Below are 26184 nucleotides of genomic sequence, written 5' to 3' on the forward strand. Positions count from 1 at the left end.
GGAGAAGAAGTTCGTCCATTTTGTTAGGGGCTTTCGCACCGAATAGTTCTAGCAACTAGCCACTAGGGTGGTTCCCCGAGAACTAATGGTTCTTGGAACTCCTTTTGGAGGAACTAATTTAGCTCCTACTTCAGAGTAGGGTCTAACCCAGCGCTATAGGAACTATCTGAGTCATGAGTGTACGCTGATTGGCCGAACGCACGCGAAACACCAGCACCCGCCATTTTTAAAAGGCAGTGTAAACACAGATTATAGTTTACAGATTATTATTTACTCCAGAAACTAACTTGACGAACACAGAAAACAGTGATAGATGGGCCTCTTAACCTTTACGCTAAGGAGAAAGTCCATCGCAACTTTGAGGGGACCAAACCAAACATGATTATGTATTTGTGCTCAGTTAGCAACATTGGATATCAACCAGACGGCATACACTAATAACTTTTCATTACTGTCTACTACTTCTATGTATAACAGTTCTATCTAATAAAGTATTAGACAGGACTGTTAGACATATCGTAAACTAATGAACACGGAGAATGCGAGCACTGTGTGCACTCTGGCATTCAAAAGCGCCGTCAAAACAAAGGTCCACCGCGCCGTCAAAATAAAAATCTCAACAACAAATTCAGATTTCCTACTGGCAGTGCGAAAACAACCAGGAAACCGTTCCTAGGGGAACTAAAATCGTTCCTAGTTCCTGCGGTGCGAACACGGCAAAATCCGGGTACTTCTGCCAATAGTTCTAGGAACTATGAAAAGGTTCCTCCAGTGCGAAAGCCCCTATTATAATAATAAATTGTTCTGTAACGATAAAGGATTTAGACATGTTTCTTTTAATAATAATTGTAACACTTTTCAATGTTAGTTCACATTAACAAATGTAGTTAACTAATGTTATTACACGGCTCTGTGGAATAGCCTACTTGATTCTGATTGGTCAATAGCGCCATCCAACAGTATGTTATTCCCAGATAACAAGCGCTCAAAACAGATAACGCAGGCTCATCCGGGTTACTGAAGTCAGCAGTGCTATACGCCTGCTAGGAACGTTTTTTTCTTTGTGGAAGTTTTGTGTTTGGTGAGCTAATAAAATATTAAAACTCAGTCAATATTTTGTGTAGTTATTTAATTATGCCATCCAGTATCGTGGACTCTTGTTTCATACAAATGCAGCTGCTGCCATTTTGTGACTATTGTTTTGTACACTGTTGGATTATTATTATGAGATACAAAGAGGTACGATTTTAAAACCGTTTAATCTGAAATCAATATATCTTGTCCCCATAATTATTTGTGGCAAAATGCTGTTTAATAAGTGATATGAATGACTGTATACCGTATGTCCGTTTAGTTTGAACTTGCCGCGCTGCAACTGCTCTCTCCGCGGAAGCTGTGCTTTTAAAGCACATTTCAACTCCGATCAATATTTCGTGTCTAATTATTTACTTATGTGGCAAGTAGCCGTGTAATAAGCGGGATAATGTACATCCAGCCGGTGGTTCTCTCAAAATAACCCCCTTCAGGCTGATCAAGATCCTCATCATCCTGTCAGGGGTTATTTTGAGAGAACCACCCGGCTGGATGTATAGTACATTATCCCTTACTTAACAAATGGGAATATTTCATTATTTATAAAATTATATATATATAACTTTGTTCTCTGCAGAATATGACAGACAGTTAGCACCCACCAAAGCCATGGCAGCGGCTTACCTGGACCCCAACCTGACCCATGCCCTTAACCAGGGGGTCAAGCCTCGCTTCAGCGCAGGGATGGAGCGGACGGCAGGGGCTCTGGAGCGCGTGCTCAGAGTCTTCCACTACTTCGAGAGCAGTAGTGAACCCTGCACCTGGTCCAGCAACATCCGACACGGGGACTCAACTGATGTCAGGGTGAGTCTGCAGATCGACTGGGTCACCCACTAATTTGTTCTCCAGGATACACAGCACAGAACTTTTAGGGATGGCCATATCGTTTTCATCCAGGAGAGAGAAATGCAATGTCATGGTCTTAGTGAGACTGATAATATTAGGGTACGGGTATTATATTACTATTTGGTAAAAACTGAAACTGAAATTGAAATTGTATACATTATATTATGTTATTTAGTGCTGTAGGAATCTTGAATCTAGGTAAAAAATAAACTATATATGCAACTTAAATGTAAAAAATATTTTATAAATGGCAGCTAATGTTATATAATACAAGTATTATTCATTGTTAATTTGCTTTTTACACTAGTTTCACACATACACACAGATCAAGGCGTTTTCTTTTAATTCTTTGATGCGACACCACAGCTCATGCTCCCAGTGTGAATGCTGTAATCAGTTCATGTGAGTGTATGTGTATGTGATGTGAATCTGGTGTTATGCTTGCTCAACGTAATTTGCCAATTGTTGTGTGCAAGAATGCCGGATCTACAGAGAACAGTCAAATAAATGCAAATATGCATGCATAGAATGTATGTCGACTGTAGAGAGCATGTCAATATGAAAACAAAGCCAAGATATTTGAGAAAAGTGGGAAATCCTGGCTGGATGATTTAATTTCCATGTCTGGAAAAAAGTATGGTCACCCTGTCGTCGAATTCTGTATGTGAGCTTTTATTATTATTATTATTATTATTATTATTATTATTATTATTATTATTATTATTATTATTATTATTATTATTATTAATATTATTATCATTATTATCATTATTATCATTATTATTTTCTTTTGCTTAAAAAAAAAACATTGCAAAAACATTATATAGATTAATTTCAGCCATCATGTTGGTTCTCATCCATAACATAAAAATAATTCATATTAAGATAAATAAGAGACACCATTGTTAGGCATGGCCACTGGAAAATGAATGTTATTGGTATCAGGCAATAATTTTTTATTATTCAATAATATTATTTTTCTTTCCAAAACTAGCAATAGAATTACAGTCATATTGTCATTATTAAATGCAAACAGACAATAGATAGGTCATCATATTAGCTTTTTGGTAAATCAGTAATTATTGGTTACATGCTTTCCTTATTGTTAAGAGGACTATTTTCATTGACTGAAATTGAGTTCTAAATTGTGTATTTGTGATGTTTAATTGTTGTTTTTGAACTTAGTAGAAGTCTTATTAAATGGATAGTTCACCCAGAAATGAAAGTTCTGGCATCATTTACTCACTCTAATGTCGTTCCAAACCCGTAAGACTTTTGTTCATCTCTGGAACACAAATGAAGCTCTTTTTAATGAAATCTGAGAGATTTCTGTCCCTGCATTGACAGTCTACACAACTACCACTTTGACGCTTCAAAAAGTTCATAAAGAGATCGTAAAACGAATCCATATGTATCGAGCGGTTTAGTCTGAATACTGATTGATACGTCTTATTGATGCATTAGTTTTATTGATACTGACACCACAAACATTCCTGTGTAAGACTAAAGATGATACTTCCTCTGAGCTTCATGCTTTTCAGCATTATTCAGAATACAGCTCTCCGTGGCCTAGAACACTCGTGGTAAAACCCCCTCAGACAATGGCATGCTACTCTAAATTATTTAATGAGGTTGGTTTTTGAAGCCAAGTAGCCGTTGTTAGTTCAAAGCGTATTGTCCCTCTTTCATCCCTCACACATCTGCCATCGTCCCAGTTTTATGCAGGTTTACATCTGATGCTCTTTAGTCGTATCTGGTCTGAACCTCATCCAAACCTGGCTCACACTAAATGATCAGATGTAATCTGTGGGAGTTTATTCAGGTGGGTTTTAGTGTGATAAAGCCCTGTGATTTATCCGTGTTTTCCCGTTTTTAAAATGTTATTTGTTTTTTTTAGACATGCTACATCATGTAGTCCGATGTCTGTAAGGAAATTGAAAAGATAATGGCCATGAAATATAATTCATCACACACTAATGTGGCTTATCAGTTCTTTCCTCATGGCTCATGCATTTTGCAATTTGCATAATAAATTAAATAACAGTTTTTCCATCCTGTTAGACATCATATATTATGCTACAGCAGACTCTTGAACATCCTGCTCTTTCTTGGTCTCATCTATCTCCTCTCGCACAATCCCACAGAACCAAAGAACTTACTGACCCCGTAATATGACACATTGATCAAAGAAGGATTAAACTGAAACTCTTCTGGCTTTGAACCGTTTCCTTCAGAATATTCTCTCAGATTCACTGAGATGTGTCCTGCTTTGAATATTTTAGAAACTCTATAGGGTACTATACGTTGTCACCAAATTGTTGTGTGTGTTTTTCAGGGCATTATACAGAAGATCGTGGACATCCATAAGGTGAGGTGTGTGTCCTGCTTTGGTCTGCGCCTTTGCCAGCTGAGAACAGGTGAAGTTCATTGGCTCCACCCCGACATGGGCGTGTCTCATGTGAGAGAGCGGTACGAGCACAGCCATCCTCAGGACGACTGGAGGTGAGTCACTGTTTTAATGCCAATATCATAACCATAAAAGCAATATTATGACTCGGGAAACATTGAGATCATATGACCAGCTGAGTCGTGTAGTTCTACTCAGTTAATACAATTACAGTTCATGGCAGGTCCATCTGTTTTTCAACCAATGACAAACAGGCTGAGTGTTCAGAAGTTTGAGGTCAAACTGGGGTCACTAAAGTTTAATGTTTTTGTAACATTATAAATGTCTGTATACGGTCACGTTTAATCCTTGCTGAATAAAAGTATTAATATCTTTTGTTTATTTTTTTTTATCTTCCTGACCCCAAAGTTTTGAATGGTAATATACTTGAAAATAATGATTATTTGAATTTTAATTTAATTTGGTGACACTAGTAGGGCATAAATTAGTTGGCCAATATTTGTCCATTTTGTGATTTATCATAATTTCTTTGTGTAAAATAATAGTAGTGTGTGTGTGTGTGTGTGTGTGTGTGTGTGTGTGTGTGTGTGTGTGTGTGTGTGTGTGTGTATGTGTGTATGTGTGGCCTGGTAAACCCTACATTATGGGGACAAAATGTCCCCACAAGGATGGCAATATCCAAAATCCTTGTTCGTGTGGGGACATTTTTTGGTCCCCATGAGGAAAACGGCTTATAAATCACACTAAGTGATGTTTTTTTTTAAAATGTAAGTTTTCTGTGATGGGTAGGTTTAGGGTTAGTGTAAGGGAATAGAATATACAGTTTGTACAGTATAAAAATCATTATGTCTATGGAAAGTCCCCATAAAACATGAAAACACAACGTGTGTGTGTGTGTGTAAACAAATATATATTCTTGTTTTTTTTTTCATTTCATTTGCTGGTTTCAGAAATAAATCCTTGAATTGTAAATACTGTATGTCAACATTATAGTGGCCACCTTACTTTTTAGATATCAGTTTTAACATTGGCCTTTGAAAAATGTGTATTTTAAATGTGAATGTTTTTTACTTTTTACTATTTTACTTTTTAATATGCTCTCATCAACAATCATGTTTTTTCATATGCACTTAAAAATAAAAGAAAGCAGAACTATGTGCTTTCTGCAGAGGAAGTAACCACAAGCTTTAGATTCTGACAGGTCTATGTTGCCGCACAGGGGCTTCGTAAAGTGTGCCATCACTTTCTGTAATATTTCCCCGTACTGCTTTATGTTTCTGTCTACAATACAATCAAAACACCTCTAACATCTCTGAGATGGCACATCGTTGACATCTGACACCACTGTGGTGCTGTGGCACATTATTAACTATTATATTAGAATTAGAATTTTTTTTTTTTTAGGGCTATTGAATGAAATGATGATGGTTCAAGCCTAAAACCATTCGGGAAGGTGTTAAATTATGCAAACCTTCCCTTGTTTCATTGTACATTCCAAAATCTTTATAACCCCATACATACTTTGAATAGGGTCATGCCTATTTTTTGAGGATGACGCTGCATATCGCTCTGTTGGAAAGAATTATCGGAGTGAATAAGCTGTTCATGTTTAGAGGATGAAAGAATGATATAATGGCTTATGTATAATTCATTCAGTGGGGGTGGATAATTCTGCATCAAACTGAGGTTGACCCAGTGGGCGGAGCTTCAGAATGAATGTGGCTAGTCGTAGTGAGTTTTATCTTAATGAAGCTAAATAAAGCAGTCCCTGCTTAATTGCTCTATTGTTTATATTCCATTCACGCAGCCCGAGGCTTGTTTCACCCATCTTCTTTCTTCAACCGTTCATTATGTATGAATGGGCTTTTTATGCATTTACGGGGAAGTCCGCGGTTCAAAGGATGAGCTGGATTCTGTTCGCCCTCCAGCATGTCTTTATAATGAAAAACAGAGCTCTGATAATAAATTCAGCATTTGCTTTAAAGCAAGACATTTTACCCTCTGCAAATGCACATCAGCAGGTTAAATTCCTCCTTTTTACTTTCTGAAGAAATGGAAAAGAAACAGACTTGCAGTCTATCTCTTGTTTTTCATGGTCTATGATCGTGTTTCCCATATGGAAAAATATTATTCACCACAGCTGAAATTACAGTGATAAACTGATATAAACCAGAACTCCAAACTGGTTCTATTTTAATAATAATACTTTTTTTTATTGGTGGGAATCTGTGCTAGTACATGTAGAAGAATGTTTCTATGCTGATTGGCCTGATTGTAGAGGGACAAAATTTCTACAATGTTTATGATATCGACGCTGAGGTAAAAACACTATTGTTACACAAATGAATGAATTTTGCACTACTCAGGAAGTACATCAAAACCAGAAAGAAATGGTAACTTTAACTACCCTAAAACACACTTTTATATTGTATTACACAAATAGTGTGTGGATAAAATATAAGTAAAATGCAATATACATTCACACATTTTCATTTTATGTGTACATTTCTGACATTTGTTTTCAGTATATGTTCATAATTTATTATTAATTCGTTTTTATTTACTTAGTATTTGGTTTCCTACACTTATGTGCTATTATGCAAAATGCTGAAGCATATGCACTAAACTAAAAGGGTTGGTTCACCCAAAAATGAAATTTCTGTCATTGATTACGAACCCTCATGTCGCTTCAAACCCGTAAGACCTTCGTTCATTATCGGAACACAAATGAAGATATTTTTGAAGAAATTCGAGAGGTTCTGAACCAGTCATAGGCAGCAACATCATTGCAATTTTCAAGGCCCGCAAAGGTAGTAAAGACATCGTTAAAATAGACCATGTGACTACAGTGGTTCAACCTTAATGTTATGAAGTGACGAGAATACTTTTTGTGCTCAAAAAAACAACCAAAATAACAACTTTATTTAATAATTTCTTCCCTTCCCTCTTCGAATCATGTAGCTTATAAGGAATCAAGAATAAAGTCAAATGAGGCTTTTTAAACAAAGTGACAGAATCTGTTGCTGTTCTTCCAGATCCGAACGTTCACAAATTTCCCGCACAAAAAAGCCCAAGCCTACAGATAGTGCATACCGTCTTTGTCAGCACAGATTATTTCCACAATGCATTTTAAAACTATTTGAAACTCATTCTGTCTTGATGTTCTGTGCATCATATCTGAGGCAGATGGCAGCAGGATCCAGGTACATCATCCCCAGCCGATTTAGAGAACATAATTGTTTTGAACGTGTGAGGCAGGTGCCACAGCATTCTGGCTCGTTCTCAGGTAGAGAGATGTGTTGAACTAATTTAGTGTAATTGAGAGCAGACAGTGAGCCAGCTGTGAGAGAACAGGGTTTGATTTTTACCTCCCAGACAGACAGCTGCTGAGACCAGCCACTGATACCACAGTAATTGTGTTGTCTGGCAGACTTTAGAAGATCATGTCTCACCGGCATCTCTAATCAGTCACATATGAGAGGGAAGATGAGTAAACCGCTCCCAACCATCATCATTGTTAAGGATTCAAGACACACAGTAAAGATGTTCAACCTGAGGGCTTCATTTTCTAAAGCATCTGTTGTGATTGGTCAGGCTGTGTGACGGCTGCCAGTCATTGATGATTATTTTGAGGTTTATGCTGAGACGGTGCAGGCAACTTCAGATAGAGCTGACAGCATGTGCTTTTTGTTATTAGATCGTTTCTTTAATTCTCTCTCTTCTCTCTCCAGATATGAGCTACGGATTCGATACTTGCCTAAAGGATTTTTAAACCAGTTTACTGAGGACCAGCCAACTCTTAACTACTTTTATCATCAGGTGATTGTTTAATTTGGCAGCCTGTGTATTGCTGGCAAACCTTTTGTTAATGATTCACCCCAAAATCAAAAAAGGTTGAAATTATACTATATTGCAGGCTTCATTGTCTTAATACAATTATAATGTAAAACTAAGTACTCCCACTCTCTAAGTACACTCCCAATTCTCAATAAGGAATTGCAAAATAATAATAATAAAGAAAGTATTTTAGCGTAATGGTGTTATTTGTTGTACAGCTTTTAATTTATGTGGAATATAATTTCAAAAAAGACAATTATATTATAGATGTTTTTGCAAAAATGAGAATCATAATTGTCATGATAAAAATGTCACAATGCAAAAATGTAATGGTCCTACAATAGGTATGTTTTTCTTTATGCCAATTTTTAGTGTATTTTCTATTTAATTTTTTTTTTTTTTATCATTATTTTGGGGTGAAATATATATTTTCATGAGATGCACCCACACTGAGTGATTGAGTGGTGGTTTAGTGTTCAAGGCTCAGGGGCCATAACTGGTTTGATCACTGCCAGGTTACAAAGATCAAACCATGAGCTCACAAACATCATTGTAAAACACTTAAATGACAAGTGACTGGCCTTCGTATGTGAAAGTTGCACAAACCAATTCCACCTGGTCCTTGTGTGACGATCTATACAAAAGAAATGAAGACAAACGAATTACAAATAGCTTGAATTGAGAGGAAAGTACTGCTACATCAGTTATCAACCTTCATTATTTTTTTCATGAATAGTAAATTACCTCTGTATTATTGTGTTTCTTGTAAATTGAAACTCCTCATTGTCTTATTTTTTATTTATTTGACATGCAATATCGGTCTGCTGAGGAGGAGTGAAATTATAAATTCTGTCATCATCCATCCTGTTCAGTCCGTATAACCTTGTGTCTTTCTCCTTGCCTTGCCTAGACTAATATTTCTCTGTATGCCCAGGTGAAAAGTGATTACATGATGGCGATTGCCGATCAAGTTGATCAAGAAATAGCACTTAAACTAGGCTGCATTGAAATCAGGTATGTGTGATACACATTACATTATGCAGCACAACTGTTTTTAACATAATAATAGGGAATATGTTTCTTGGGCATCATGTGACACTGAAGACTGGACACAGAAAGCTGAAAGTTCAGAGGAATAAATATTAAAATATAATGAAATAGAAAAGTGTTATTTAAAATTGTAATAACATTTTACAATATTACTACTGTTCATTATTTTTTAAATGTATAAAAATAAAATAAAATCTACATTTACACTGTATTATCAAATTAATGCAGAGTTAGTAAGCAAAAACGGTTTAAAAAAAATGACCAACCCCAAACTTTTGAATGGTAGTGTAATTTTAAGTGTTTTCCAATGACTTTTATCAACTAAGGATTGAATTCAGACAAATCACTTTCCTCTTCTCTGTTCCAGGAGGTTTTTCAGGGACATGCGTGGTAACGCCCTGGATAAGAAATCAAATTATGAATTATTAGAGTAAGTACTGCTGTCTATGTTTAGATCATTCATATCCAGTTCTAACCTTGTGCCCGTGTTTAATTACGTGATGCATCTTCAGACAGAATCCGTTTTTATTGAACTTGAGAAATTTTGGTCCAGTTAGCTTTGATGTAGGTGATTTCTGCATCAGGTAGTTGTGAGAAAGTTAAAAAATAAACTGTACACTGTTTTGCGAGAAATGAAGTCGACATTTGTGGAAGTTCTTCCTGTTCCCTTCGTCCTTCTTCAGAAGTCTGGTCGTGTCTGTTAGGAAGAGATGCGAGCGGTCAACCGGACAGGAAGAGAAATGCTTGTTGCTGTCACTATTAACTTATTAAATTCTGATCAGTTCTCATTATTCATATTATCATATAGAGCACTGTTACCTTATGATGTAATGCTGTGTATTTCAAAACAAGCTCATATTAGACTGAAAGGAGTACTCTAGGTCTTTGAACCATTAGACGATTTCTCTCCATCTCTTTTTCTTTCAGATTGTGTGTATATGGGTCAGAATATCTAGTCCGTGTTGCATGGCCCTCTGAAACCCGTCTGATCTATTTTGAGTAGGGTATAATTGATCTCTGCGTATCTCTTGCAGTGGTGCAGCGGCTCCATTACTGTAGTGTTTACACCGGAAGAGACAATAACCTCTACCAATGGTTCAGCCTGATCTGAGGTTTTACTTTCTTTGAAAACTGAAGTCAGTGTCTTTCTGTATTCTCTCCCTGCAGGAAGGACGTTGGTCTACGGAGATTCTTTCCAAAGAGTTTATTAGATTCAGTAAAGGTAAGACATTTCTGATGCTCCTGCGATGACTTCCTCAAAACGGTGGTTGTCTCGATTTATTGAATGTGAGAAAATGCTATTGTTCAGGCAAAATCAATGTTATTACCTACCTGGCTTCTTCTGCGGTCTCACACCCCTGAGATGATTTGGCCCAGTTCTGTTCTCTCTCTCTCTCTGAAGAAGCCACTGAAGGGAACCGTTCTAATGAAATGCAGTTTGCCACAGAGCCAGTTTCCTTTTCCACCTGACCTACCTAGTCCGTTTCAGTCTTCAGTATGTTGTGGCTTGATGTCTACTGTTATTTTAGATGCTTGTACGGCATTATTCTTTGAAAAATTCTATAAAAATTCATTGCCACGCGTTTACATTTTTAAAAGAATTACTTAAATTAAATTACATATTAATTTACATTTTTTTCAATTTATTAATTTTTTTCTATTAATAAAAGTAAATATATGTACATGTTTTCTTTTATTTTTATATATGTAAAAAAATTGAAAGACAGAATATTTTAACATCCAAAAATTATGCAGTTCACATTTACATTTTTGCAGTTAGAATCTTCTGTGCTTCTTCTTTTTAATTACTGCTCATTGAATCATTGAGATTGTAGACTAAATTGCAATCCTGTGTGCATTTAAAAATTGAGGTTGAGAATGGGAATAGCATTTGTGTCCCCTAAGGGATTTCCCTTTTCTTTGTTAAAGGGGATTTTCTGCATATTTTGTGGCTTTCGCTCTCCTCTGCTCTTCCTTTTCATAGTTTACATTCTACCCCAAAGCAGCCCAAAATCGCGCCTTTTCATTGGTTGCCATGGAAACCCAATCCCATGTCAAGAGGGAAGAGAGAATTACCGACCAGTTTTGAGGATCTTTAGATTCTGCATCCCTTATGGAGAGGACCCTGATTCTAATTGGCTATTTATCATGTCTAAATAATGAATACTTTTTGATAGTGTTTGCATAATTTGACACACAGCTTGTTTACACCATTAAAGATTCATTTGAAAGCTATTATGAAACTGTTTAAATTTGGATTATAAGACCCCCTATTGAGATAGCTGTCATTATTCTACGGAGACGGTTTTATTTTAGCGATTTCCTCGGCTATGGTCTTTAGTCTTGTATTGTGCCATCAGAATGATTGACATTCTCTCTGAAGAAATATTCATTTAGAAAATTCAGTTATGAACGCCATTTCCTTTTAAAAGATTAAAATGTCCCAGTTTGTTGAAATAAGGGAACCTTTAAGGGATTGTAAGTAATAGCTTAATTTGATTACAAGTAATTGTCTTTTGTCTTTTCAGGCTAAATCCCTGCGGAAACTGATCCAACAGACGTTCAAACAATTCGCCAATCTGAACGATGAGCAGTGTATCCTCAAATTCTTTGAGATCCTGTCCCCTATATACAGATTTGATAAGGAGTGTTTTAAATGTGCTCTCGGGGTGAGTTGAGTTTAGATGTTAATTAATTCAATTCATTCAAATAAAGCCACAAGTTGTCTAATAACTCTCTTGATTTATTATTTCTTTCTTGATGGTGATGTAATGGTCTGTAGTGCCCTCTGTTGGCTAAAAGATGAATGTCATCTCCAAATGGTCATAATCTTTTTTTTTTTCTTTAATTTAAATGGATACAGCCTTTAATCATTCGTCAATGTGATGGGAAAATAAAGTTGCATTGTATTTATTAGTTTGTTTGTGTTTCATGAAGTGTTTGAGTTGAATGTGTCTGCTGTTGTGTGTGCTAGTCGAGCTGGGTGATATCAGTGGAGTTGGCCATCGGACCAGAGGAAGGCATCAGTTACTTGACTGACAAAGGCTCAAACGTAAGTCCTGTGGATGGGGGAATGAACTGATAGACATCTGTACAGTGTTTATTAAGTCTGTATCTCTTTGTGTAGCCAACACACCTCGCCAACTTCACGCAAGTGAAGAGTATTCAGTTTGAGGAGCGAGAGAGGAAGGGAATGCTGCAGTTAGATGTGGCTAGAGCACCTGAGGTAACACCCACACATTTTTCAGTGTATTATTTTGTCTCATGTGTGGTTTTTGTACATGGATATAATGGTACAGTGTTCTTGTGCATTTCTCAGCCTCTGACGGTGACGACTACAACACTGAACACTGCGGAGAACATGGCCGATCTCATTGACGGCTACTGTAGACTTGTTAACGGAAGTTCCTCATCGTTTATTGTCCGTGTACAGAAAGGTGAGAACACATACATATAGACACAAATACAGATCTCAGACAAAATAAGATACTCTTCTGTTCAAAAGTTTGTGATTTAAAAAAGAAAATAAATTTAATTTGTTAACTTTAGTGCATTAACTAACGATGAATAATACATTCTTGCAGAATGTATTATCCTTTATGTTAGTTAATAAAAATTTTCATGTTCATGCTAGTTCGCAGTGCATTTAACTAATGTTAGCAGATACAACTTTCCATCTTAAATGTATTAGTGAATGTTGAAATTAATATTCACTAAGATTAATAAATGCTGTATTGTTCATTGTTAGTTCATGTTAACAAATGAAACCTTATTGTAAAGTGTTACCGAAATTAATGCTTTTAGTCAGCAAGGACACATTATATTGATCAAAAGTAAAAAAAAAATTTTTTACATTTAAAATAAATGCTGTTTTTATTTCTATTCATCAAAACAGTCCTGATTTTTTTTTTATCACGTTTTCACAAAAAATTTCAAGCAGCACAATGTTTTTAACATTGGTGATAATAAGAAATGATTCTTAAGCACCAAATCAGCATATCTGAATGATTTCTGAAGGATCATGTGACACTGAAGACTGGCGTAATGATGCTGAAAATGTATTACATTTTAGCTATTTTAAATTGTAATAATATTAACACAATTTTACTGTATTTTAATAAAAAAATACAGCACAGGTGAGAGACTTCTTTCAAAAACACGTAAAGAAATCTCAAGAAATCTCGACCCCAAACATTTGAACTGTATATATATATTATGCAAAACAACATATTTTCCTAGTTGGAGGTCTGCTAAAAATAAAGCTAAAACAAAATCTTGACAAATGAACTGACCTTACTAATAGATGCGCATCTGTTACTAGCATGTTCACTCTTTAATTATCACATAAACTTAACTGGATTCACTTCCATTGTCACTCCTCATTTGCATAAAACACAGCTATTGCACATTTCCAGTGGTCACTGTTGCTCATGTCACCTCAAATCATCAAATAAACTCTGAAAATGAAAATTATATTAATACTCAGTTTTTTTGTTTTGTTTATTATTTCTGTTTTAGTTTTCACATTTCAATTTTATTTGTCAATGTTTGTCAACAGAAGGAGAGAGAGCTCTTCCATCTATCCCAAAGGCTCCAAAGTAAGTTTCTACCCACAGTTTTTCATTAGATAGACTCAGCTCCTCTTACACACTCTGTTCTTGCTCCTTTGGCCTCTTTGACTCAGACATGTGGAATCTCTCAGTGTACCCTCAACTAATGTGACGCGCAGCCCAGCTCCCATTAATGTGACTGTGGTAGTGCCCATCTGTTATGTCATCCTCCCTGCACATGCTAATGGAACAGACCGGCACAGTGGCTTCAGTGTAGAAAAGGTCATTCTGTGATTTAAGTTTGATTGAGAATGTACATGATTCATCTTCTTCAACCTCTGTCACACAGATCAGCAAACCATGAGAAACGGTTGCAAGGAGTCAAGGCCAAAGCAATCTCCATTTCAGGTAAGACTTATCCAAGAGGACTGCACTGTGACCTCGCATTTTCACTGACAATGAGTTTAATCCATAACTAATTCTAGCCATGTTCTTTGAACCTCTGATGTTTTCTGGAAAGCCTGTTGAGATCTCATTAATTCTAAGTTGTTCGAGTTGAAATGAATGTGGTCGAGTCTGTTGCTCTGTATCTAAAACTCCTTCAGTTACTTTCTAAACCTTCTCCAACTTACTTTTGTGTGTAGAATGTCCCCACAAGGATGGGGACCCGAAGTCACCTAAATTACAGTGGTCAATGTTCCTCACAAGGAAAATGGCTTAATAAACACTAAATAATGTCTTAATGTGAGTTTCACGGGAAAGAAAGTGTCATTGTCTCAGTGGAAGACTAATAGAGATCACTAGGAAGGCCCTCACCATGATAGTGGATGTGTATTTAATATAATCTAAAACTTTTTTCAAGAACTTCCTCTTGCTAATAATGGTTTGGGGCTTTGTTTTATTGCATTGTGTAACAGCCATGAAATACTTTTTTGTGCTGTTGCCTCTCCTTCTATCTGTTATGATAAAGACATTAATCTAATGCTTTCTCTTTCTCTCTGTCTCTCTTCTTAAATCTTTTGCATGCTGATTGGATCCACAGATGATATTGGTGGGGATGGTAAAGTCCAATTTTGTCTTGAGTCTTATGAGTCATCTTGATCAGCGTGATTTTGCTGACCAAAAAAAGTTGAATATGTCAATGATTCTAATGCGCATTTAAGTTTCCCATAGACTGTCAATACACTAGTTTTAGAATATAGAATATTTGAGAATATAACTTTAAGATATATTATCAATTTAAAATTCAGTAGCTATAAAAAAAAAATGAAATGATTAATTTGCGCCATCACTTTTAAATGCTCAAAAAAAAAAGTCTACATGGCATTTTTCTTATAACAAAATGTTGTAATAAAAATATATTTAGGTAAGAATTGCTATTTATGTATTTTAAACTACATTTTTAACTTTTCAACAATGCCTGTTTGGTGAAAATTATGGTTTCTTTTTTCTTTCTTTTTTGTAAACAATTTTAGAGCAAAAGATATATTAATATCATCAAACAGCTGAACAATATCAGTTATTTTAATACATTTTAAATATATATATATATATATTGACCAGCCATATTGCCTCAAACTGAACTCCCAACTATTTGTATTTGAACTTAACTCAACACAGCAATATATTTGTCAGAGAATATTAAGTATATATCAAAGTGAGCTGAAATTTTTGCTCAGAAGTGTTTTCCTGTTTGATAGCACAGTTTGACTGCATTCAGTTTCATGTTATAGTCCTATGAACTCCAGAAAAACAAAATACCTAGGTGTATCTGTGTGCTTACAGTGGAATTTGATGTTGTTTTGATCTCGTAAAACTATTCAGTTCAGCCATGTTAGAGACTTTATCTAAAGAAAACACACATCCTTTTCTCTAATAGTAAGGGGAAAGTGTTTGCTCACAGCACTCCACTCGCGGGACTTCACTGACAGTCAATACAAGCTGTCAAAATCTGTTGACTTTCGCTGCATTGCTGAGTAGAGATTATGTGACATAACTTTTTCCTTAAAACCAGACACAATAGCTGTCAGATTACCCATGACTTCATCTGTTTTTCCCAATGACACCAATGCTTTAGAAAGAAATTCCCCCCTCTCTGCCAGATGTACTCGCTCTTTAAACACACGCTCAGATATCACAGTTGCGAGGATGTGATCGAAGCCAACTCAAACTCCTGCAGAATACATAGACCTCCGAACACTTTTAAACTTAGCACTGCGGCGTTAATGGGGAAGAGACGGTGGAGTGTGTGAGTTGTGCCAGAGATGAGAAGACGTGTTTCCGAGGGGGCTTCTGGTTTTAGAAGGGCTGTTTTTAGCTGGTCTTGGTTCATTAGGACTTAAAATACTGTTTTCCCTTTTCAGAAACAGATGACTACGCTGAGATCATAGACGAAGAGGACACATACACCATGCCCTCCAGTGAGTATCACAGGTTTACAATGATCTCAGACCAGTATTATGGTGCTCTGGCTTAAAAAATCACTTTAAAACTAAATCAATCAGCTAAAAGTAGATCCTTTTTGTGTGTTTTGTCCACAAATATGAACTTGTTGAGGAAATCCGAGGTTGTATATTGTGAATATTTCAAATTTGACTTAAATAAATCTGGTAAACTATTGGTATCATAAGTTAGTTCAGCTGTTCTATATCGTAAAAGCAAAATATATCATTCTGCAAATTTTCCTAACCTACTTTCCTATTATCTACCTGATTTTTGAGCATGCTGTTTGGCATCACAGACACAGACGCTCTTGAGACGTTTATAGATGCTTGAGTCGGTGTCGCTTTCTGCTTAGCTGTTCTTTTAGGTCTGAAACTGAACTCTGTAACGTGGCGTTCAGTTTTGTCTTTCCCTTTCTGTGCGCTTGCATCTCAGTCAATCATCATTTGCTCAGTGTGGGCTTGAATATAGGAAGTTGTATAATAACAACAGAACTAAATCCATGTATTGACCAATCCTGGTCACATGGACGCTGTTCCATGTGCTTATAGGACACAAGGGAAGCATTGAAATGGATATGATGTTGAAAGCCTGTTTTATAAATAGAACAAACATTTAGCTATATCATGTATTATTTTTTTTTTATTTAAGAATCTTGTATGTTTGTAACCCCAAAATTACCTTTTTTTTTTTTTAGAATAATATTGATAAGTAAATGTTTTATTTATTTATTTATAAATAAATAATCTGCCCACAACTGTGAAATTAATATAAAAGTGTTAAAATCACCGGGCCGTGATAACAAAACTTAGCGTTTGTAAGCATTCATGAAAATGTTCTTTATAAAAGGAAATAATTATTAGTTAATGGTGATCTTAATGATATCCAGTGTTATATTTGCCACTTTGTTTTCTCTCGTTATTGGCACAACAGAATATTATGGACTAGATGAAGGTAAAGCTGTTTCTCCTGCTGTTTTCATTCCCTTCCCTTCAAATGCTTGAGACTTCATGTGTGACGGTGGGGCCTGTGTGTTTGTGTGCTTTCGCTTTGCCTGTCTGTGTTTCTTTTGGTTGAATCTTTATATCCTTATTTACTGATGTTTTAAACAGAAATCAATGTTTTTTTGGATTTACCCACATATATGCTGCGTTTTGACTGACACATTCAAGTTCCACTAAAGGTGCTCCAAACTGGCTTTGACACTTTTACGTATTTTTGTTCAGTAACTCTTTTTTTTTTTTTTCTCTTGTTCATGAATAAACCTTGGTATATTTTCTTTATTGAGTCTTGTTTGCATTTTTGGTTTATAATTGTGTTTTAATGGCATGTATGGGATAGATTATATTTTGGAAAGCATATATGAACAGATTCAGATGGAGTAAAGAATTGCATGGTGTCTTTGGTTCTTGGTTATTTTTCTGAGTACATGGTGCAAAGTGGCCTGTGATAATCATAGATGAAATCATATTTTTAAGTGTTCGTTCACTGTAGGTCCATTTTGTCTTTCAGCCAGAGACTATGAGATCCAAAGAGACAGAATTGAGCTTGGACGCTGTATAGGAGAGGGCCAGTTTGGAGACGTCCATCAAGGAATCTACCTGTGTCCGGTATAAATTACTTGTTACATTTTATTAAATTATTTAAATGGTAATTATGTGAAATATTATTAGAATTTGAAATAATTTTCCACATTTTTTTCTTGTAAAATTATTCTAAAATGCTGATTTGATGCTCATCAAACAAACTGTTGAAAAAGGTGGTGCTTTAATAAATAGATGAACAGAAAGTTCAAAAGAAAAGCATTTGTTTGATTTTTTTTTTTAACAATATCTTTACTGTCACTTTTGATCAATTTAATTCATCCTTACTGAATAAAAGTATTAAAGGGTTCACCCAAAAAATACAAATTCTGTCATCATTTACTCACCCTCATGTCGTTCCAAACCCGTAAGAGTTTTGTTCATCTTCAGAACACAAATTATGCTCTTTTTAATGAAATCTGAGAGATTTCTGTCCCTCTATAGACAGTCTATGCAACTACCACTTTGACGCTTCAAAAATTTCATTAAGAGATCGTTAAACTAATCCATATGAATTGAGAGGTTTTGTCCAAATTTTCAGAAGAGACACAAATGCTTTAAATGATGAACCAATTTAAATTTTATTTAACCGATTTTATTCACATGCTGTATATAAGATATGGTAAACTCATCTGTACTTGCTTAATGCGTGAGAACAAATGCATTTGTTCTTGCAGAAGCTCAAAGTGTTGCGTAACACAAGAATGAACCTCATTGGTTCTCACACGTCAAGCAAACATGCTTGAGCTTCAGTTTACCACAGCTGATGTGTGAGTCGATGAATGTTTATATGTGAAAAAAAGCCTAAATTGAATATGTTCATCATATAAAGCGAATATGTCTCTTCAGAAAATTTGAATTAAACCGCTCAGTTCATAAGGGTTAGTTTTACTGAGTGTTAGATTATTAAAGGTTCAGTCTTTATTAAAGTATAATTTTCACACTGTGATAAGAAATAATTATGCCATATGAAACGGGAAGCTGGACTAAAACAGTTATTAAATGCTTGTTTTTTGTTTCTTTTTTGCCGTCAGGAGAACCCAGCACTTTCTGTGGCAATAAAGACGTGTAAGAACTGCACCTCGGACAGCGTTCGAGAGAAGTTCCTCCAGGAGGCCTGTGAGTGTAAAATCTCTGATACCCAGCAGCCCATAACAACACTGAATATCTGCGTCATTTACATGGCTGTGTCCGTCAACTTTCCATCACTTAAATTAAGAGGAATGTGTTTTGGTTAGTTGGTGCGGAAACTCCAAACATTTTTAGTTTGTAAGAGCACAGCTGTTGGCTTTTGTACACTTGAACAGGTGCTGGTATGAGTGAGAGTGAAGGAAAGGTCAGGCACTAATAAATAGGACATGATGTTTTTACCACAGCTTTTATAGATCCTTCACAGATAATTAGATTTAACTGTATAATTTAGTTTTGTCTGATTTAGATACACATGATGCATATCCCACTATTCTGAATATCAGCTAGTAATGTCATACCACACTTATTAAAGGGATAGTTCACCCCAAACTGTCATAATTTACTCACATTCAAGTTGTTCCAAACCTGTATGAATTTCTTTCTTCTGCTGAACACAAAAGAAGATATTTTGAAGAATGTCGGTAGCCAAACAGTTGATGTGCCCCATTGACTTCCATAGCTTTTTTTCCTCCATACTATGGAAGTAAATGGGGCCTCATATCACAATGTTTCACTATGTATAAATGAGTAGTTCTCATTTGGTTTTGCCTCAGGACCCAGATTTTACTTTAAGCAATGTGTTGTGACCTAACACAATACTACATTTTTTAGGAGATGATATACAAAAGAAATGCACTTAAAATAGAATAAAATTCTTTACATACTATGCGAGTAATATATTGTTCTTTCATTATAAATGCAACAACAAATATGTACACTACTGTTTAAATTTTGGGGTCATGAAGACCAAGGTTGCATTTATCTGATCAAAAATACAGTAAAAACGGTAATATTTTTAAATATTATTACAATAAATAATAAATATAGAAATACTATAATTTAAAAGAACTGTTTACTGTTTTGTAATGTTAAAATGTAATTTATTCCTGCAATGACAAAGCTGAATTTTTTGCTTCATTTCTCCAGTTTTCACATGTCACATGATCCTTCAGAAATCATTCTAATATGCTGACTAGTGCTATCAATGTTGAAAACCGAACAGCATTCATTTGAAATAGAAATCTTTTGTAACATTATAAAATGTCTTTACTGTCACTTTTGATCAATTTTACTGAAACTTGTACCCGAAACTTTTGAATGGTAGTGTATGTTTTTCATAACAAATGCAGTTATACTGTATATGCTGCAGTACGCCCTGCTGAAATGTCATAGCAGTGATGTTGGGCTAATTTTGTCTCTCTGTGTTCCTGCAGTGACCATGCGACAGTTCGATCACCCGCATATTGTTAAGCTGATTGGTGTCATTACAGAAAACCCAGTGTGGATCATCATGGAGCTGTGCACACTGGGAGAGGTGGGGCTTTTTTTTTTACTTATGGCAGGCAATCTGGGTTATGTGTAGCAGTTTGCATTGGGTTTGGGGAAGGGTTTTTAACACGTCATAAATGTCCAAGGGAACATGTCCTGATATTAAACGCATTAAGCTCACATTATTCGCAAAGATGGCAGCTGGGTTAAAGCTGGAGGAATCTATCATGACTGCTTGTCTCATAAACTGGCCATAAAGGCGTAGCAGAGATGATTGCTAGCGGAGGCTGTTTGTCACAACACTTCTCAGATGATTCAATCCAACTGAGACACTGTGAATGAGGGTAAATGGGCTTTCTGATGGGAAACTGTTACCTGTTAAACAGCTAAAAACTCTCTAAAGGGGTTCTGCATTAACATAAAGCCCTATTTACACCCGGTGTTAACATCTGTCTTGGGTGATCCGATAAAAAGCGGACAGCTAAGACACATGCTGTTCACATCTGGAGCCAGATTGAGAGAACATTCTTTAGAGTACTTTACTTTAGAGTAAAGTAACTTTAAAAATGACTGATTTTATTTTGATTCCCAAATAGGAATGTTCTTATCTTTTTTTCTTAAAGGGATAGTTCACCCAAAATGGAAATTCTGTCATGATTTACTCAAGGCGTTCCAAACCTGTGTGACTTTTGTTCTTCTGTGGAACACAAAAGAAAATATATGAACTATCCCTTTAAGATAGTTGTTAAGACAAAACTTTACAAAAATGTAAATGTTCTACAAATCATTGTAAATAACTTAAAGTTAGAATAACCTCCAACTTGTCTTAAATCTCCAACGGTAACATTATAATTATTTGGTTTATATTAATTTATTTGTTTCAAATATTAGGCATTTCAATTATTCAAGCAACTACATTAAACAAATTTTTTATATGCACCTGTATTTTCTATTTTCTTAAACCTGTGTGCTGCTGTCACAGTTGTGGGAGGAAAAAAACATAGTAATGCAATAGAAACTCATGGATATAGTCTCTGGTTTCCTGACCTGTACAACAGCTCCATCTAATGTTCATCGTTGGTTTTAACTCTGGCAGTGCTGTTAATTGTTAATTCATGTAGTTAAATTTGCTGTGCATTTGCATAAAGCTTGCGTAATATTATTTCATTATTTACTGATATATTTATGCATTTTTTTTCTTTTCTTTTTCAGTTGCGTTCCTTTCTTCAGATTAGGAAGTACAATCTGGATTTAGCATCGCTTATCCTGTTTTCTTACCAGCTCAGCACAGCCCTTGCATACCTAGAAAGCAAACGCTTTGTGCACAGGTAAGTGTCCACATCTTGCAAACACTGCTGGTGTCGTAGTCATCACTTCACTTTTCTGTTGAATGTTTTTGAAGGAAGGATCAGGAGCCTCATCTAGTTGTACTTCTGCATGCATTATTTATTTGACTGATATTGTACTGATAGTCTGGATATAAGGTGTCTACTTAAAGGTGTCTACTGAACATTTGTTTTCCTGATGTTTTTTTTAGGGACATTGCGGCACGTAACGTTCTTGTGTCTTCAGTGGACTGTGTGAAGCTGGGAGACTTCGGGTTGTCTAGATACATGGAGGACAGCTCTTATTATAAAGGTACGAAGGCACTGTCGACATGTATACCTTTTTTGTGTGTGTGTGTGTCCACAAAAAGAAATAGTGGCAACAGAACAAACAGAGAGCAAAATGGTGAATGTAACATAAGCTAATACAATACCTTTTAACAGACATAATTGAGTGTGAAAAAAAAAAAAAAAAACATTCTCACATATATCTGTATCGGCAAATACCAAAAATGTCATCAGTATCATACTCGTTCTGGGAATGTATATAGACTATGTTTGTATATAGAATGTATATATAGACTGTATATAGACTATTTAGATCAATGCTTGATCATCAAGCAATATTCAGAAACGGGTGCAGTTGTATTTTTTCTGATTATGTTAAAATATGAGAAACAACTGCCTATTCCAAATTTATAGAAAAAAAATATCATTGGATGAAAACTTGGCTAGTAAAAACATTTATAATGATACACAAGATTTCTATTTCAAATCAATTCTGTTCTTTTGACTTTCTAGTCATCACAAAATCTTGAAAAAAAAAAATATATATATATATAAAGTAACTCCACTTGTTTTCAATATTGATAATAATAATGTTTCTTGAGCACCAGATCAGTACCAAAATTCAGCAAGGATTATGTGACACTAACGCCGGTTTCACACTGCACGCGTTAGCAGAGCGTATTTTTTTCGGCGCCCATGTTAACAGATTAGAGCATTCACACCGCACGCAGAGGCGGCGCGGCAGCGCGGCAGCGCGTAGCAGGAGCAGAGCAGGAGCAGCAGTGGCGCGATAAATCTTACACTGAATTAAAGTGACAATGCATTGATCATGGCCAAAATACACCTCAGTTTTACCCAAAAAGCGCATTGATGATATCTATTGTGTTTTAAACAGTCAATCAAATGACCAACAGCAATTTAAAAAGAAAACAAATGTCCAAAAACAAACTTGTTGCCCGAACAATAAAAATAAAGATGAGCCAAAAGTTATATAAATGAAATGATTAATAAAATAAGCTTCTTGACAAGTCTTTTCTCTTAAATGTATTTGAAAACGAAATAAAGCAATGCCAACTTACCAATTATAGAGTAGCCTACTCTGTCTGTACACACGCCGCGGTTCAGCCGCGCGTGACAAACGCTGCTAGTGTGAAAGCAAAACGCACGTGTTCTGCTCCTGCGCTGCTTACGCTCTGCTAACGCGTGCAGTGTGAAACCGGCGTGAAGCTTGGAGTAATGGCTGCTGAAAATTCAGCTTTGCCATCACAGGAAAAAAATAACATTTGAAAATGAATTAAAATGTAAAAGTTATTTAAAAAATGTTTTTTTTTTTTTTCTGTTTTTTTTTTTTTTTTTTTATCAAATATATGCAGCCTCGGTGAGCATAACAGACTTCTTTCAAAATCATTAAAAAACATCTTACCAACCCCAAACTTTTGAACGGTAGTTCACATTGGTAGTTCACATTTTCATGTTAAAAAAGAAGAATATTATATACATAAATAAATTTTAAATTCTGCACTGTTTTCACTCAAATTGCTATGCTGATAATATAATTTGTAGTGAAAATTGTTGCATTGTTGCATTGAATTATATATGTTACATATGAAAATAATGCCAAAATGGAAGCATTCTCACTAGTGGTCTAGTGGAACAGACTCTTCTCATTCTCTCTCTCTCTCTCTCTCTCTCTCTCTCTCTCTCTCTCTCTCTCTCTCTCTCTCTCTCTCTCTCTCTCTCTCTCTCTCTCTCTCTCTCTCTCTGCAGCCTCTAAAGGAAAACTACCTATTAAATGGATGGCGCCAGAGTCAATAAACTTCAGACGTTTTACCTCAGCCAGCGACGTGTGGATGTTTGGTAAGTGTGTGAGTGCTTTACTGCTTTCAATTCCTCTAGTCAAAATCAGAAACTCAAAATCATGTGCATGTTCAGACATTGAAACGGCCCACAAAAACAGTTTCCATTAGCATTATGCGTTCAATGCATTTGGGACATCTAAATCGTTTAAAAAAATGTGTGTGTGTGTATAAAAAGAGTGTGTGTAGCAAAAGTTTAATTAATAGTGTAGATTGGGGAGTGATGCCACTTGTTTTATTGCAGTCTTTAATTAATGCTAAAGTTGGGTTTCATCTAAAGTGGAATATTGCAATTGTCTTCATGTGCATCTAGATTCACTTTATGTTTGTGTTTTAGGGGTGTGTATGTGGGAGATACTGATGTACGGAGTGAAGCCGTTTCAAGGCGTGAAGAATAACGACGTGATTGGTCGGATTGAGAACGGCGAGCGTCTGGCTATGCCTCCTAACTGCCCGCCGACCCTCTACAGCCTGATGACCAAGTGCTGGGCGTACGATCCCAGCAAACGACCACGATTCACTGAGCTTAAAGGCCAACTAAGGTCAGTCCACATAACTTTGAGTTTTGCATAAATTCTGCTCTGTTCCCTTTTAGCTGCATTTGAATATTAAAGGTCATGGTCAACAATTAAGCTTCCTTCTTAGGCTATGTTCAGACTGCAGGCAAATCAGATTTTTTTTCTCAAATCAGATCTTTTAAGGTAGTCTGTCCACACTATTAATTGCAATAGTTTGTGCGTCCAGATATAATCAACCTATCTGCATAGGTCGCTTTGTAATGACGTAGGCGTACGGACGCATGTGACGAGGCTTTCAAAACCGATTGCAGGAAAAATGAGGTGCATTATCTCTCTTTCAAAATAGAGAGAACTCTGTCTGTCGCACAGGAAAAAATCCACAACGGAGGAGGCTGGCATACATGTTTGAATGTATACTTTCTGCATTTCTGTCACTGGTTTTGACGTTGCCGTTGTGTGTCGCCTTAAGAATGATACAAAAGAATTTGAAATCCAAATGTGAACAGCCAGAGTGTTCAGACTGAGACACATCTGTAAAAATCCGATTGGAATTGCATTTCAAATCGCCTTCAAATTTGTTTTGAATCAGATTTGGAAAAAATCTGATTTCATGTGTTTTTTTGCAGTCCAGACTGTCAAAAACCCATCTGGATAATAACTGGATATGCAAAAAATCTGATGTTTGCTGGCATAGCCTTGCATAACCACATAGCCTCATAACCACAGTAAATGAGTCTGCCTGATAGATGGCGCTGTAATGCTCTAGTATAAACAACTGTGTGACTGGCGTGATTGTTTAAAGAGTGCTGGGCGCAGCAGGTAGAGATTCAGCATAACATTCATCCATGCTTGATTGAGTTGAATGAAAAGGCCTGAGGTTAGACCTGTAATGCATTTTATATCAGAGCTGTGGTTTGCTTCAACACATTTAGCTGTGGTGCTCATGCAGGCTATTCAAGTCCAAGTGACATTTACTAGTGTGGTTTAGAGCTGTATAACTCCAATGCTCAGCTTGCTCTATATTATAAAGATAATACTACATTTACAGTGGTTGTTAATGTTTCGTATAATTGTTCATGTCCATATGTGCACCATATTTTTATGTTTTCTGATATGATACAAGAGCTTTTTTATTAAGTCAACACTAGTCGTCTTGTAGTTGGATGTTTTATAAAATTAAAACAAAAACATCTTCCCATGCACATATGGAGTACTATTCAAAGGGTTGGGTTTTGTAAAACAATTTTTTAAAGAAATTAATATTTTTATTTAACAAGTAAAGACATTTATTCTGTTTCAAATAAATGCTGTTGAGCTTTCGATTTACCAAAACGGTCCTGAAAAAAGAATCACGCTTTCACAGAAATATTAAGCAGCAAAACTGTTTTAACAGTGATAATAATAAGAAATGTTCCTTGAGAAGCAAATCAGCATATTAGTAATAATTATTCTAAAGGATCATGTGACACTGAAAAATGGAGTAATGATGCTGTTAATTCTGCTTTGCAATCACAGGAATGAATTATATTTTAAATTGTATAAAAAAAAACCTGTTATTTTGCATTGTAATAATATTTCACAATATTACTGTTTTTACGGTATTTTTAATCAAATAAATGCAGCCTTGATGAACAAAAGAGACCTCTTTCAAAAACATTAATATGTCTTGCTATGTAAGTGTAAACATTAAGAATTGCATTCTTAGAGGAAGTTTAATCTAGTTAAGCCTTGACTCAACCTCTTCAAGTCTATGACACTTCCTGTCTGGACCTGATTTTATAGTTACAATAGCAACTATGAAATAAATCATCCTTTCTTTCTTTCTTTCTTTCTTTCTTTCTTTCTCTCTCACACATCCTTGAGTGTTTATCTCTCCCTGACCCTTTCATGCATGTACACGCACTCCCTGAATCTTTCATGACACAATAGT

At 35.7% G+C, this 26184-nt stretch overlaps 1 protein-coding gene across 15 annotated transcripts in view; it reads left to right on the plus strand.

Annotated features, from left to right (window-relative positions):
* ptk2ab (protein tyrosine kinase 2ab) overlaps positions 1–26184 on the plus strand; it is a 71002-nt gene that overhangs the window by 26854 nt on the left and 17964 nt on the right. For 5 of the 15 annotated variants that reach the window (XM_079894518.1, XM_079894525.1, XM_079894529.1 and 2 more), the window contains 22 exons: positions 1670–1896; positions 4274–4440; positions 8077–8164; positions 9117–9196; positions 9600–9662; positions 10400–10454; positions 11761–11901; positions 12207–12284; positions 12360–12458; positions 12552–12669; positions 13791–13830; positions 14132–14190; positions 14825–14842; positions 16146–16202; positions 17158–17178; positions 17737–17834; positions 18842–18926; positions 20213–20313; positions 21480–21595; positions 21805–21905; positions 23648–23737; positions 24074–24278. In XM_079894518.1, the coding sequence (XP_079750644.1) occupies positions 1702–1896; positions 4274–4440; positions 8077–8164; positions 9117–9196; positions 9600–9662; positions 10400–10454; positions 11761–11901; positions 12207–12284; positions 12360–12458; positions 12552–12669; positions 13791–13830; positions 14132–14190; positions 14825–14842; positions 16146–16202; positions 17158–17178; positions 17737–17834; positions 18842–18926; positions 20213–20313; positions 21480–21595; positions 21805–21905; positions 23648–23737; positions 24074–24278 (2075 nt within the window). In that variant the 5' untranslated portion in view covers positions 1670–1701. The remainder of the gene's footprint in view (positions 1–1669; positions 1897–4273; positions 4441–8076; positions 8165–9116; positions 9197–9599; positions 9663–10399; positions 10455–11760; positions 11902–12206; positions 12285–12359; positions 12459–12551; positions 12670–13790; positions 13831–14131; positions 14191–14824; positions 14843–16145; positions 16203–17157; positions 17179–17736; positions 17835–18841; positions 18927–20212; positions 20314–21479; positions 21596–21804; positions 21906–23647; positions 23738–24073; positions 24279–26184) is intronic. The other 10 variants (XM_079894521.1, XM_079894532.1, XM_079894531.1 and 7 more) reach the window with 3 other exon arrangements.

Source organism: Squalius cephalus, assembly GCF_949319135.1.
Source record: "Squalius cephalus genome assembly, chromosome: 15".
Classification (NCBI taxonomy): Eukaryota; Metazoa; Chordata; class Actinopteri; order Cypriniformes; family Leuciscidae; genus Squalius; species Squalius cephalus.